General features: G+C 48.0%; 1 protein-coding gene across 1 annotated transcript; it reads left to right on the top strand.

Moving 5' to 3' along the window:
• The first annotated feature begins 12 nt into the window (after positions 1-12).
• On the top strand, positions 13-10,201 carry MED29 (mediator complex subunit 29). The gene is made up of 4 exons (XM_053397638.1): positions 13-285; positions 6,310-6,368; positions 6,471-6,555; positions 8,398-10,201. Exons 1-4 carry the CDS (start codon positions 31-33, stop codon positions 8,623-8,625), a joined length of 627 nt encoding a protein of 208 aa, XP_053253613.1. The 5' UTR covers positions 13-30; the 3' UTR covers positions 8,626-10,201.
• Positions 10,202-15,571: the final 5,370 nt, after the last annotated feature.

Raw genomic sequence — 15,571 nt, 5'->3', positions numbered from 1 at the left:
GAGGAACTACGGAGCTGAGGGGGAGGCAAGATGGCGGCGCCTCAGCAGCCGCCTCAAGCGCAGCCGGCGCAGCTGACGCTCCTGCAGGCGCAGGTGGGGCCTCCCTCGGGCGGCGGCGCGGCGGCGGGAGGCGGGCACCCCGGCTCGGCGCAGGCCGCGGCCGGAGCGGCTTCTCTAACGGTCGGCCAGGCGCCCGGCGGGCTCCAGCCTCCCGCGCAGGCGCAGGACTTCGACCCCGTGCAGCGCTTTCGCCTCCTGCTGCCGCAGCTCAAGGAAAGCCTGCAGGTGAGGGGCGGGGCCAGAAGAAAGGGGCGGGGCTACCGGACCGTTTCCGTGGAAACGGAGTTCGGGGGAGGGCGGAGCAAAGCGGGTGGGCGGGGCTTAAGCTCTGTGCGTTTACTTAGGTGGGTTTCTAGTCCCTAAGAACGGGAACATATTTTTTTTACTGTGTTTCTTTTATTTTGTCGGTGTTTATGCTACATTTTTTAAGATTTGCCTTCAGAGCGTCTTTGTTTTTTTTTATAATAATATTTTATTAAGTTTAACAATAAAAAGGTACAACCAAACATAGAATAATAAAAACACAGGGAAAATATAAAACACAACAATACAAACTTTCACAATACATAAAATACAAACATTTAACCTAACAAGGGGGGGGAAAACAATCAACACAAAAAAAATAGAATAGGAAAAACACATATCACTCTCTTCTAATTATTCATCTTCGATTTAACTTATTTTCCTGACTTCCTCACGCCTCCCTTTTTTATATCCCCTTTTAACAGTTAGTTCAGCAAATTCGTATCGTACTACTTTGTCCTTATATATTTTACCTCCCAAATTTATAATTTATAATTTTTATCTCTTGTTACTAGAACCCCTTCATTTTATTTCAATGTCATCAGCATTCATACATTTTACAGTACTTCTGTAAATAAATTTTAAATTTCCTCCAATCTTCTTCCACCAACTCTTCTCCCTGATCTCGGATTCTGCCAGTCATCTCAGCCGTTTCCATATAGTCAATTACTTGCATCTGCCATTCTTCCAAGGTGGGTAATTCTTGTGTCTTCCAATGCTTTGCGATGAGTATTCTTGCTGCTGCTGTAGCATACATAAAAAAAGTTCTATTTTTTGGAGAACAAAACCCCAAGGTGGTTATCACCAATGGAAGCGAAAGCTATGAAAAATCTTAATATGGAGGGAAAATGGCCAAAGTATTGTGAAATTTTGGAACAGGAAGGTGACAAGCTGAAATTGCAGAGTTATGAGAAGCTCAAAGGGAAGGTGTGAGACTGGTTACATTGTTTTCAAATAAGAGAGGTTTATAATCAAGATAAAAGAATTGGTTTTCAGGTGGAAAAATCAAAGTTGGAAACAGAATTGTTAGAACCCAATGCTAAGATATTATCAAGAATGTATAATTTGCTGTTGAAATGGAGTACTGAGGAAGAAATGGTAAAATCTGCTATGATTAAATGGGCACAAGATATAGGACATAATATCATGTTTGCTGACTGGGAGCAGTTGTGGACCACTGGGATTAAATTTACGGCATGTAATGCCCTAAGAGAGAATATTATGAAAATGATGTATAGGTGATACATGACCCCAGTCAAGCTTGCAAAAATATACCATTTGCCCGATAATAAATGTTGGAAATGTAAAGAAATTGAAGGTACATTCTTTCACCTTTGGTGGACGTGCCCAAGGATTAAGGCTTTCTGGGAGACGATTTATAATGAAATAAAAAAGGTACTTAAATACACTTTTGTGAAGAAACCAGAGGCCTTTCTCCTGGGCATAGTTGGCCAATTGGTGCCAGAGCGTCTTTGAACCTCTTTTGTTGACCACCAGCATCATGCTTTCCATTTTTAAGTTGGGAATAGAGTAGTTGCTTTGGAAGACGATCGTCAGGCATCCGCACAACATGACCAGTCCAACGAATTTGATGTTGGAGAATCATTGCTCCGACACTCGTGATCTTTGCTTCTTCCAGTACAGTGGTACCTTAGGTTAAGGACTTAATTCATTACGGAGGTCCGTTCTTAACCTGAAACTGTTCTTAACCTGAAGCACCACTTTAGCTAATGGGGCCTCCTGCTGCCGCCTTGCAATTTCTGTTCTCATCCTGAAGGAAAGTTCTTAACCAGAGGTACTATTTCTGGGTTAGCGGAGTCTGTAACCTGAAGCGTATGTAACCCGAGGTACCACTGTAGTGGCACCCGCCCTGTGGAACTCCCTCCCACCAGATGTCAAAGAGAAAAACAACTACCAGACTTTTAGAAGACATCTGAAGGCAGCCCTGTTTAGGGAAGCTTTTAATGTTTAACAGACTATTGTACAGTGGTACCTTAGGTTAAGTACTTAATTTGTTCCGGAGGTCTGTACTTAACCTGAAACTGTTCTTAACCTGAAGCACCACTTTAGCTAATGGGGCCTGCCACGCTGCTGGAGCAAGATTTCCTTTCTCATCCTGAAGCAAAGTTCTTAACCTGAAGCACTATTTCTGGGTTAGCGGAGTCTGTAACCTGAAGCGTATGTAACCTGAAGCGAATGTAACCCGAGGTACCACTGTACACTGGTATTAGTTTGCCTGCCTTCCCAAGCGATGTGTCAAATTTTTCGGAGATACCATTGGTGGAATCTTAGGCTAGCCTGAGAGGGGCAGTGACTGGCCCAAGGTCATGCCCGGTCATCTTCATTGCTTAGTGTGGATTTGAGCCCTCTCCTGAGTCCATCACACCACACTATTGTATTGATCTTTATTACGGCCATTGGCCCATCACACGACAGTTTCCCATACCAACATAATATACTTAAACCTCCAAATTTAAAACCGCCAAGACTTACAAAAAACAGACAAGAACCAAAGCAAAACGAAAACGAAAGACCAACATCATACATTACAATAAATTTGTAACATAAACATCGCCCTCAGTGGTGAAATCACCTAATTACATCCTAAAACATAGATCATAGTTTAAAGAGATTATCCGAGCCGCACAGGAGTCCGTTTCTCTTCTTTAGGGATAGGACGCTGATCAAGAATCTGGCAACCATGAGTGATCTTAGGGGGTCATCATCATTTAATAGATATCTCAGTTTGGCTTCATTCGTATCATCGGCAATTCCCTTTAGATATTGAGCAAGAAACTTGCTCCTGATCACACCACACTGGTTCTTCAAATGTGGGGCAAGTAGGGCAGCGTGAAATGCAGTGGCCCTTTGGGAATCTGTTGTGAGCTGATAGCCCAGCAAGGCCCTTCAATTCTCCCTCCCCAAAGCCAACTTCCTACATGTGATCTGCCAAACCTAAGCTGCAGAGCAGCTAGCTGCCCCCCTTTGAGAAACCGCAGCTCTAACCCCTAGGCATTGCTCCCTTCTTGGGAACTGAGGCAAGCTATTCCTGCCTCCCCTGCTCTGCTCTCTCTTGCACAACCCTCCCTTCCCTTTCTGTTTCGCAAACGTGTGGTTTCGTTTTTGGCTTTGTTTTTCCCGGAAAGCCCTTTGCCGAGTCAGACTTTTTTATTTTTATCCCCGCGTTTTGAAACGACTCTTGACTCTTTCCGAAAGAATGAAGCGTCAGTCCTTGGCCCAAATATATGAACTGCTGAAGCGGTAACTTTTTTCCCTCCCCTCCTTTGGTCTGTGTGGCGCGGGGGCGAAAAGAGCCGGAGGAGCCAAAAAACCAGGAGTCCCTTGGTGGGGAATGGATGCTTCACCGCCCCCAGGGCTCGTGTCCAAGGCTTCTGGTAAATGAATCAGCGTGGCAGGATGAGCCCCCGGGGGTGGGGTGAGGGCACCGTTATCCCTGTGTCAATATCCCTAGAACGAGAAACGGAACAGGCTTCGGCTTGGACCCGGAGGCGACACGTCGGCAGGCAGGTTTCCAGGATTGGGTGGTTTTGTGTGTGTTTTGTTTTGATACCTTTGAGCTTGCCCTTGCGTTTCCTGACCATGCGAGGTCCTGGAAACGAAACCGCAGCTCTCGGAATCGCTGCTTGCTCCCAGCCAGCTATTTCTGACTCGCTGTGGCCTTGGGGTAGAATTTAATGTGCCCTGGGCCTCGGTTTGTGTGGAACATAATAGGAAGCTGCGTAATAATAAAAATATTTCCTTTTTAAAAAAACATTTTTATTTGTTTTTACAAATATAAATTTATAACCATACCAAATACACATCCGTATAAAGAGATTACAGTGGCACCTCGGGTTAAGAACTTAATTCATTCCGGAGGTCTGTTCTTAACCTGAAACTGTTCTGAAGCACCACTTTAGCTAATGGGGCCACACGATTTCTGTTCTCATCCTGAAGCAAAGTTCTTAACCTGAGGCACTATTTCTGGGTTAGCAGAGTCTGTAAACTGAAGCGTCTGTAACCTGAAGATTCAGAGTACAATCTCGAGACTTTCCCCATCCCCTCAATGGGTCCTCGTGTCAACATTTTCAACTGCATATTATTTCGTAATCTATATTTTATATCTATCCATATTTTCCATAGTATTTGTTACATTACGAGCGAGATTAAAACCCTGCTCGCGTTTTCATCTGCTTACAGTCGTCTCCTAAATAAATTAGAAACTTTTCTCATTCTTTCTTGGAAGTTTTTGTCTCCTTGGTCCCTGAGCTTTCCGGTCAGTTTTGCCATTTCAGCATAGTCTTAACAGCTTGGTTTGCCATTCCTCTCTGGGCTAGTAGCATTCATGCTGCTGTTGTTGCATACATATAATAAAAATATATCCAAAAGGAATAAGCAGATTCCCAAATGAAAGGATTGGGGACAACTGGCTTGGCAGCAGGGCTTGCCAAAGGATTGGGGGGTGGTCTTCGTAGATTGCACGCTTAGCATGACCCAACATGGTGATGCAGCAGCAATAAAAAGCAAATGCAATTCTAGGCTGCATCAGCAGAAGCCTGTTGTTCTTTAGTTGTTTAGTCGTGTCCGACTCTTCATGACCCAATGGACCAGAGCACGCCAGGCACTCCTGTCTTCCATCGCTTGGTCAAACTCACGCTGGTAGCTTCGAGAACACTGTCCCACCATCTCGTCCTCTGTCGTCCCCTTCTCCTTGTGCCCTCCATCTTTCCCAACATTAGGGTCTTTTCCAGGGAGTCTTCTCTTCTCATGGGGTGGCCAAAGTCTTGGAGCCTCAGTTTCACGATCTGTCCTTCCAGGGAGCACTCAGGGCTGATTTCCTTCAGAATGGATAGGTTGGATCTTCTTGCAGTCCATGGGACTCTCAAGAGTCTCCTCCAGCACCAGAATTCAAAAGCATCCATTCTTTGGCGATCAGCCTTCTTTATGGTCCAGCTCTCACTTCCATACATCAATACTGGGAAAACCATAGCTTTATCTATACGGACCTTTGTTGGCAAGATGATCTCTCTGCTTTTTAAGATGCTGTCTAGGTTTGTCATTGCTTTTCTCCCAAGAAGCAGGCGTCTTTTAATCTCGTGGCTGCTGTCCCCATCTGCAGTGATCATGGAGCCCAAGAAAGTAAAATCTCTCGCTGCCTCCATTTCTTCCCCTTCTATTGGCCAGTTGGTGTTGGGCCCAGTGGCCAGGATCTTCGTTTTTTTGGTGTTGAGCTTCAGACCATATTTTGCACTCTCCTCTTTCACCCTCAGTAAAAGGTTCAGATTCATGGGTGTCCTATTGTATTTTAATGTTGTGAACTGCCCTGAGATCTATGGATGAAGGGCAGTATACAGATTTAATAATAATAATAATAATAATAATAATAATAATAATAATAATAATCAAATCAACACACTCTGTTCTGCTCTTGTCAGACCCTACCCGGGAGTCCAGTGGTGCTGCTGAGAACCTGTGGCCCTCCAGATGTTGCTCCCATGCCATTGGCCACGCTGGGTGTTGGGGGTCCAGCCAAAATAGCCACTCTTTGTTCCAATAAACACCCTCTCAGGCTGCTGTCACAGAGCCACTGAGCAGGTGGCTAGGCCCACAGCCTTAATTCATTCCCAATTAACGGTTTGGTTATCTAACCGTCTTGATTCCCAGCGTCACAGAGCTGCTGAGAAGTTGCCGGGCAAACTGCCCTTTCGAGCCCAGATCAGGCGTTTTGTCTCAAAAACGTGCTTGTTTGCTTCATTCTGAGACCAAAACTTTGCACCTTTTTAAGAAACCACCAGCATATGGTACAATGATATTTGCACACCTGGCCAGGCTCCAGAGGGGTGTGCATGTGGGTCTTTGGTAGATGTGCCCTCTTCCTGCCACAGCTGTCTATCGCCCCCGATTTGTAATCTGATATACTGTACTCTCTGCCTCTTCCGTTTGCAGAGTTTGATGAAAGTGGCTGCCCAGAATTTCATCCAGAACACCAACATCGACAGTGGACAGTGAGTTTTTGCCCCTACCCCCTTGCCCTGCTTCTTCCTCCCCTCCCCTCCTCACCCTCTCACCTAAATGCAAATCAAAGATCGGCTTTCCTCTCCTTCCAGGAAAAGCAACGACGGCCCCGTGCAGAGAGTGGACAAGAGCCTCGAGGAATTCTACGCCTTGTGTGACCAGCTGGAGTTGTGCCTGGTGAGTGTCCCAAGAATGTCCCGTATTGGCAGCAGGATCAGGCCTTATGAAACGCTCTCTCCTTTTTCTTTTGCACGGCACATCATTAATTGGCGAGATTCACCGCCATAAGTTCATTCGCTCGGGAGCACTGGAAGACAAACAAACAGGCACCTAAACATTCGGAAGAACTTCCTGACAGTAAAAGCTGTTCGACAGTGGAATTTGCTGCCAAGGAGTGTGGTGGAGTCTCCTTCTTTGGAGGTCTTTAAGCAGAGGCTTGACAACCATATGTCAGGAGTGCTCTGATGGTGTTTCCTACTTGGCAGGGGGTTGGACTCGATGGCCCTTGTGGTCTCTTCCAACTCTATGATTCTATGATTCTAGGCACGTACAAAGCAAAGGCCAGGCAGTAAGAAATTAAATCCCAAATTCACAGCTGGGCAGCGTCGTCATTAGGAGCAACCCCAGTGCCGGAAAATAGTGAGCAGGCTTTCCAAGTCCTCCAGATCTCTTTCGTCAGGCAAAGAAGCAGGGTTGGGAGTGGGGCGCAAAAATCCGGCTTTGGTGTTGCAGCGCGGAAGTCTGGATTTGGCTCTGAGATGGGAGACGGAATCCATCTCTGCTTGGTGCTGCAGTTTGTGACTTGGGTTTATTTATTTTGTGCAGTTCTGTACTGATGTAAATTCAGGAGCGCAAATAAACCCCACAATTGAGGTTACAGAACAGAGGAGCCGTACAGAGGTTGTGTTTTTCAAATAAACAGCAGATAAAACGAGCAAAAATAAGAGGAGCAAGAAACGTCATGAAGGCTCAGGAGAGTTTTGCATATCTGCATTGGGCACATAGGAAATAAGATCCCATAAGTGACATAAGAGTGTTCTGGGATCTCCATACCCTTAGAAACGCACGATGGGCAAGTTGTTTTCTCTGCAGCAGCCAGAGTCTACATATTCTTTTACCGCAACGCAAGGTTTTAAGTCCTGTAGTGCTTTCCATTTCTGGGCCAAAGAGATACTCGTTGCAGCTACGTTAAGAAGTTTATTAGGTTGGAAAGCTGCTGTTTGATTGCCCCGCAAATTTAATTGCATTCCAGGGGGTTGGACTAGATGGCATTTGGGGGTACTCCTAACGCTAAAACTCTCTGATTCAAAAGGGAAAGTTGTGGGGAGGCTTGAATGGGGAATGTGTTTACAGTGGACACTCGGGTCGCGAACGTGATCCGTGCGGGAGGCACGTTCGCAACCCGCAGTGCCGTGTCTGCGCACGAGTGGGTTGCGATTCAGTGCTTCTGCGCAAAGTGCAACTGCCAAAACTCGGAAGTAGCCCAGTCCGATACTTCCAGGTTTCGGCGTGTCCGTAACCCAAAAAAACGCAACCTGAAGTGTCTGTAACCCGAGGTATGACTGTATATATTTCTTCCAAAATGTTGGGGGGGGGGGCGGCATTCCCACCATAAGCAGGAAAATGTCTCCCTGCTCCTGCAGCCACACCAATATTCCTGTGGGGTATTTGACGCCATCTGAGATAGCTGCCCAGGAGTGCGATGCTCTTACCCATTTTTTGAAAACTTAAAAGCCCAGCTTTCCCCCCGACCTTCTTCTCACAGTCTAAATGAAGCCCCCGGGTCCCTGGTTAGACAGAGAGACTGATTGGCTGCTATTATCCTTGAGTACTAAATGGGTCCTCCATATACAGAGGCAGTCTACCCCTGGGTAGCAAGTGCCAGGGACTAGCATAAAGGGGAAAGCTTTATTGCTTGGGTCACAGTTTCGGGGAGAAAGGATGCTGGAATACCCAGCCCAACCCGGTGAGGCCAAGTTCCTAACTCTCTCTGCTTCCAATCCGCCTCCCCTTCCTCAGCGCCTGGCCTACGAGTGCCTCTCCCAGAGCTTTGACAGCGCCAAGCACTCCCCGACCCTCGTGCCGACAGCCACCAAGCCGGACGCAGTCCAGGCGGAGAGCCTGCCCTACACCCAGTACCTCAGCATGATCAAGTCCCAGATCTCCTGCGCCAAAGACATCCACAACGCCCTCCTGGAGTGCTCCAACAAGATCACGGGAAAGGCCCCCTCCCAGGGCGTCCTATAGGGCCGCCTGCAAACTCTTCCTGCCGGACGTTTTGGTTTGGACTGCTGGGGCAGAGTCAGTTCCCCGCATGACCAGAAGGAGGCAGTCCTGTCAACAGAGACAGACAAGGAGCAGGGAGCCTCCTTGTCCTACCTCTTCTGCTCCACTCCTTCCTTTGCAAAGTCCTCCCGGTCTGCCCAGGTCTTCACGTGAGTCCTCTGTGCTGTTCCGGTTCCCGACAGGACTTGTCTCCATCTGGGTCCGCGATGGTGTCACATCTTCCACAACTTCTAACCAAAACGCCAGGAGCTCAAGTCAGATGCACAAAAACCTTTTCGCTTACAAACAGTTCTCTTGTCAGAGAAGGATGCTGTGGAAGTATGACAAATTAAAATTCTCCTGATCTGCGGGGCCTCGCAATCTGCGATTTTTTTGGAGCTGGCCAGTCAATATTTTTGCTCTTTTTTCTTCCTTTCGGGAGAGAGATACTTGAGGACCACCCATAAGAAGCAAATCTGCAAGCCTAAACCCCCCGCAGTTCTGCAGGTTCCTTAGCCAAACCTGTCCGTCTGCCATTGCGGTGTCCTCTCCACGCAGAAAACTCCCTCCCGGAAAGGATCTGTGGTTCCCTTTTGACTCCCTCCTTTAAATCTCACACCTTGACTTTTTTTTCTGGAAGACGGGCCTGTGCGAATGTGTGTGTAAGTTTGTAGATTGATCAGATACACAATTCTGCAAAAGAGACTTCCTGGAACCCTGTGCAGAACTCCCGCCTGTGGATTTTCCTTTCCTAACGAATACAAAAAGAGAAATCTGACCCAGTAGTCTTAGTTCAACCTGTCTCTATTCTGCTGTCCATAAATTGGGTGCCACTGGCAGGATTAAGTTATTTCTCGCAGGAGAAGAGACCCTGCAAGCATGTCTCTTCACACACCTCACACCATGAATCCGGGAGGGACTGCAATCTTGTCTGGTTTTCATCGCTGCGTTCTCTCTGCTCGCCATTTTATTTTTTTCTGCCCTGGGGGAGCGTGTCCTTTTCCATTTCTTGTTGGTTTTGCTCCCTGTTTTCGTGCAAGAAGGAGAATTTGCCACTGCAGTGAAGACCTGGCCTGTCCCCTGTTGTGGAAGACTTTCTCAGTTTCTGTCTTTAGTTTTCTAGTGTGTGTCCTTTTATGATTTATCAGTATATATTAAAAAAAAAGGCATTGGAGTTGGGTCCAGACTTCAGGCTGCAGTCCTCCGCAGGTTTACCTGGGCGTAAGTCCTGCTGGTTTCAGTGGGACTTCCTTCTGACTTCACTCTTCTGCGCTAGCTGTCCTGCTTTGAAGACCCACTGGCAGAAAAGGAGTAAGCTTGCCGGAACCAACTTACATTCCATTGATTTTGGTGGGCCTACTCTAAGTAAGACTAGGTCCGGATCCTACCCATTAACCTTTTCAAAGAGCTCCGTTCTCTTCCACGCTGCCGGTCTTGGTGACCAAGGCAAGGCAGTTCTGTTACTTTGTACAGCAGCAAAGGATTCCTTTGTGATTTATTTCCCCAATCCATTTTGCTCCTAATAATAATAATAAAGTGTTCATTTTGCTTCTCTTAATTCCCAGCTCGGTTGCTTTCGTTTAGATCAGAGCAGGGGAACCCGTGGAACTCCGGGCATTGCTCAACAAGGCTGAGAGCCAGTTTCTCGATGAGAACCAGCATGGCATAGTGGTTAGAGCGTTGGGCTGGGACCTGGGAGACCGGGGTTCAAATCTCCACTCGGCCATGAAGCTGTGGCTGTGACCCTGGGACAATCGCTGCCTCTCAGCCTCAGTGATGCTAACACACCCATTTGACTTCACCCCCGGAGGCAGGTGCCCTCATGGGATGAAACCAAACTGCATTTATCTCTGTGTGTTAACGTTTCCGGCAGCGAATGGCTGGCATACACCCACCCACCACTGAAGTTCACAAGCAGCAAATGCTGGTGATGGCTTCCACCTGGTAGACTGCTGCCGTCCATGGAGGTTCCATTAGCTGGTCTGGCCAATGTTCTGAAGCAGTAAAAAGAGAGGGAGAGTTGGGAAGGGGAGTTCGAAGTCCCACATCCCTGTCACATTTCTGTTCCCAAACCTCAACTAACTCAGTCTATCAATAAAATTTTTTATTCGTGTCTGAAGAAGTGTGCATGCACACAAAAGCTTATACCCAGAACAAACTTCTTTGGTCTCTAAGGTGCTATTGGACATTTTTTAAATATATTTCGACTGCACCAGACGAACACGGCTACCTACCTGAGTCAAGTCTATCAATGGCTGCGAGCCACAATAGCTGTGCTCTTGTCTACGCAGCCCGAGGCAGCAATGGATCTGAATGCCAGGTGCTGGAAGCTGCAGGATGGGGAGGGGGCTCTTGTGTTCGAATCCTGCTTGCGGGTTTCCCAGGCCAGCCAGTTGGCCATGGTCACTGGCCTTAAATGGGTCACTGACCTAATCTGGCAGCAAGACTCCTCTTATGGAACTTCCAGGTCCTGAGGCAGTCTGTCTACATCCGGAGGTTCTTAGGGGCGCTTGGCCACTGTGAGAATGCAGGGTGCAGGACTTGGTGGGCCACTGGCCTGAACCAGAAGGCTCTTATGTCCTTATGGAACCTCCAGGTCCAGAGGCAGTCTATCTGAACTTGTAGGTTCTTTGACAGGCATAGGCAAACTCGGCCCTCCAGATGTTTTTTGAGACTACAATTCCCATCATCCCTGACCACTGGTCCTGTTAGCCAGGGATGATGGGAGTTGTAGTCCCAAAACATCTGGAGGGCCGAGTTTGCCTATGTTCTTTGAGGTATTTGACCAGGGGGAGAGGTGGGAAGGGGAATTCCAAGCTCCACATCCCTTATTACACATCAAGGTCCACATTTCTGTTCCCAAACCTCAGCTTCTTTAGGTTCTCATGGAACCTCCAGGTCCAGAGGCAGTCTATCCGAACTTGTAAGTTCTTAGTAGTATTTGGCCATGGGGAGAATAATAATAATAAATTTTATGTATACCCCGCCCTCCCCATCCAAGACCGGGCTCAGGGTGGCTAACACCCTATATAAAAACAAATTGATTGAAATGCAACTTAAAAACAAGATTAAAATACAACATTAAAACATTAAAATACAGCCTCATTTCAGTAGAAACTCAAAAACCTTTTTTAGGGATGAAAACGTCAGGTCTTCACCAAGGCTAACTTTCCAGACTGGTCCTACGTGGGCCAGAAAAAAGCCAGGGAAGTCCCCAAACAGGAGTTCCATCAGAGGAGAGAAAGGAAAGAGGGGGAGGGAATCAAATTGATTCCAAGCCAAAGGCCAGGCGGAACAACTCTGTCTTACAGGCCCTGCGGAAAGAAATCAGATCCTGCAGGGCCCTGGTCTCATGAGACAGAGCGTTCCACCAGGCCGGGGCCAGTGTTGAAAAGTCCCTGCCTCTGGTTGAGGCTAATCTGACTTCCTTAGGGCCCAGGACCTCTAGAGCGTTGCTATTTATGGACCTTAAGGTCCTCTGCGGGGCATACCTGGAGAGGCAGTCCTGTAGGTACGAGGGTCCTAGGCGGTGAAGGGCTTTAAGGGTCCAAACCAGCACCTTAAACCTGACCCTGTACTCCACCGGGAGCCAGTGCAGCTGGAAAAGCACCGGGTGAACATGCTCCCATGGCAGAGACCCTATGAGGAGCCTCTCTGCAGCATTCTGCACCCGCTGGTGTTTCTGGGACAGCTTCAAGGGCAGCCCCACGTAGAGCAAATTACAGTAGTCAAGCTTGGAGGTGACCGTCGCATGGATCACTGTGGCCAGGTCGGGGTGGGAAAGGTAAGGGACCAACTGCTTGATGGAAAAACAAGGATGCTGAACTTCCAGCAGTCTTTTCTGCTGTTCTCTGCTCTCACTGCCCCACCCAGTCCATCTTCGAGTTCCCCAGGAGGAAGGTTTTGCAATAGTTTTTTTCCAGGCAGGCAGGCAGAGCAAGAAGGGGACGTTCAGTCCCAGGAGCTGTGGCCGGAAAAGCAGCTGTTGCATCACAACTGGATGGTCCTTTATATTTCAAGAAGGAAAGCCTCTTGCTGCTAAGAGACAAAATTGTCCAGCCTGCCAGCCGTCTCCTGGGTCCTTCCCCCTGGCTGCAGTGATGTCTCTTTCCTCCACCCGCCCACCTCACACCCTTCTGCACCACCAACACCCGTCTCTGGCTGCGGGTTGCAGAGGAAACCGCAAGGGAACAGCCTGTCCCCAAACGGCTTGGGCTGCACCTCTTCAGGCTGCTTCCTGGCCTCCCCTTTTCGAGCGCGTTGGGCTTGCAAGCCAAAAGCGCCTGTGAGCTATTGGAAAAAGGCACCTCCTGCCAAGCCACAGGGCCAGAGCTGTGTCAGCAAGCTGGGAAAAGAGCCTGGTTTGGGCTTTCCGACGGCTCGTTCCCGAAACGGTGCCAAACGCGGCTTCCGAGATCGCCGGCCAAGTTGGCACGGGGGCAAAGGGGCCTGCCTAGATTAAAGCCTGCTGTCAGTCCACTCGGGGGATGTTTGGGATCCACCATTGTCGTTAAAAAGGCGGCTGTTCAGGAGGGCTTTTAAAGCCCTATACGGCCTAGGACCCTTATACCTACAGGACCTTTCTGGTATACTCCACGGAGGACCTTAATAATCTGCTAATAATAGGTGAAGGTAAAGGGACCCCTGACCATTAGGTCCAGTTGTGGCCGACTCTGGGGTTGCGGCGCTCATCTCGCTTTATTGGCCGAGGGAGCCGGCCTACAGCTTCCGGGTCATGGGGCCAGCATGACTAAGCCGCTTCTGGCGAACCAGAGCAGCGCACGGAAATGCCGTTTACCTTCCCGCCGGAGCGGTACCTATTTATCTACTTGCACTTTGACGTGCTTTTGAACTGCTAGGTTGGCAGGAGCAGGGACCGAGCAACGGGAGCTCACCCCATTGTGGGGATTCGAACCGCCAATCTTCTGATCGGCAAGTCCTAGGCTCTATGGTTTAACCCGCAGCGCCACCTGTGTCCGCCACTCTGGGTAGCTTTCAGCATACAGTGGTACCTTGGGATACATACAGTGAGCACTCAGGGCTGATTTCCTTCAGAATGGAGAGGTTTGATCTTCTTGCAGTCCATGGGACTCTCCAGAGTCTCCTCCAGCACCAATAGGGTGCTCCTACTGATATATGGAACAACTGATTGGTTCAAAATTGGGAAAGGAGTACGACAAGGCTGTATTTTATCTCCCTGCTTATTTAACTTATATGCAGAATTCATCATGCGAAAGGCTGGGCTGGATGAATCCCAAGCTGGAATTAAGATTGCCGGAAGAAATATCAACAACCTCAGATATGCAGATGACACAACCTTGATAGCAGAAAGTGAGGAGGAATTAAAGAACCTTTTAATGGGGGTGAAAGAGGACAGCGCAAAATATGGTCTGAAGCTCAACATCAAAAAAACGAAGATCATGGCCACTGGGCCCATCACCTCCTGGCAAATAGAAGGGGAAGAAATGGAGGCAGTGAGAGATTTTACTTTCTTGGGCTCCATGATCACTGCAGATGGTGACAGCAGCCACGAAATTAAAAGACGCCTGCTTCTTGGGAGAAGGGCAATGACAGGCCTAGATAGCATCTTGAGAAGTAGAGACGTCACCTTGACAACAAAGGTCCGTATAGTTAAAGCCATGGTTTTCCCAGTAGTGATGTATGGAAGTGAGAGCTGGACCATAAAGAAGGCTGATCGCTGAAGAATTGATGCTTTTGAATTCTGGTGCTGGAGGAGACTCTGGAGAGTCCCACGGACTGCAAGAAGATCCAACCTCTCCATTCTGAAGGAGATCAGCCCTGAGTGCTCACTGGAAGGACAGATCCTGAAGCTGAGGCTCCAATACTTTGGCCACCTCATGAGAAGAGAAGACCCCCTGGAAAAGACCCTGATGTTGGGAAAGATGGAGGGCACAAGGAGAAGGGGATGACAGAGGACGAGATGGTGGGACAGTGTTCTCTAAGCTACCAGCATGAGTTTGACCAAACTGCGGGAGGCAGTGGAAGACAGAGGTGCCTGGAGTGCTCTGGTCCAGGGGGTCACGAAGAGTCGGACACGACTAAACGACTAAACAACAACAACTGATAGGGAACCCATTACTGATAGGGAACCCACTTAATGACTTTATAGGGGCTCTTGGATACCCCATAAGGGAAAAGGAGATTTTGTTTACATCAGTACCCCTAAACATTTTTTATTTTTTTAAAAAAGCACTGGTTCTCTGAGACATGAAGGGGAGGACAAAGGAAAAGCAGGATATTCCGGAATCAAATCAGAAACCAGGATGGCTTTTGTAGTACAGTGGTACCTCGGGTTACATACGCTTCAGGTTACATACGCTTCCGGTTACAGACTCCGCTAACCCAGAAATAGTACCTCCGGTTAAGAACTTTGCTTCAGGATGAGAACAGAAATCGTGCGGTGGCAGCAGGAGGCCCCATTAGCTAAAGTAGTGCTTCAGGTTAAGAACAGTTTCAGGTTAAGAACGGACCTCTGGAACGAATTAAGTACTTAACCCGAGGTACCACTGTATATAAAACAGATAATCAAACATTAAACTATATTTTTTTAAAAAAAAAAACCTTCCCTCTACAGGGTTGCCTTCAGATGTCTTCTAAAGGTTGTATAGTTACTCATTTCCTTGGCTCGCTGAGTCGTATAACTCCATACCCTCCAACATTTCTCTGATGACAATAGGGATGCCCTAAGGAAAAGCAGGTTCCAGGATCAAATCAGAAACCAGGGCAGTTTTTCTGTGAATCCAGGACTGTCCCTGGAAAATAGGGACACTTGGAGGGTCTGCGTCTTACGTGCAGTGATACGTTTTGTAAGTGAGCCCCGTGCACATACAGCAACGCCCTTGTGCAATGCACACTTGTGTTGTGCTGCACGTACAAGTTTAACCTTCAAAGCGTACGGTTCATTCAG

The sequence above is a fragment of the Podarcis raffonei genome, chromosome 8 (assembly GCF_027172205.1).
Source record: "Podarcis raffonei isolate rPodRaf1 chromosome 8, rPodRaf1.pri, whole genome shotgun sequence".
In the NCBI taxonomy this organism is placed as follows: Eukaryota; Metazoa; Chordata; class Lepidosauria; order Squamata; family Lacertidae; genus Podarcis; species Podarcis raffonei.
The sequence above is the reverse complement of the archived record's forward strand: the minus strand, read 5'-3'. Positions and strand labels throughout refer to the sequence as shown.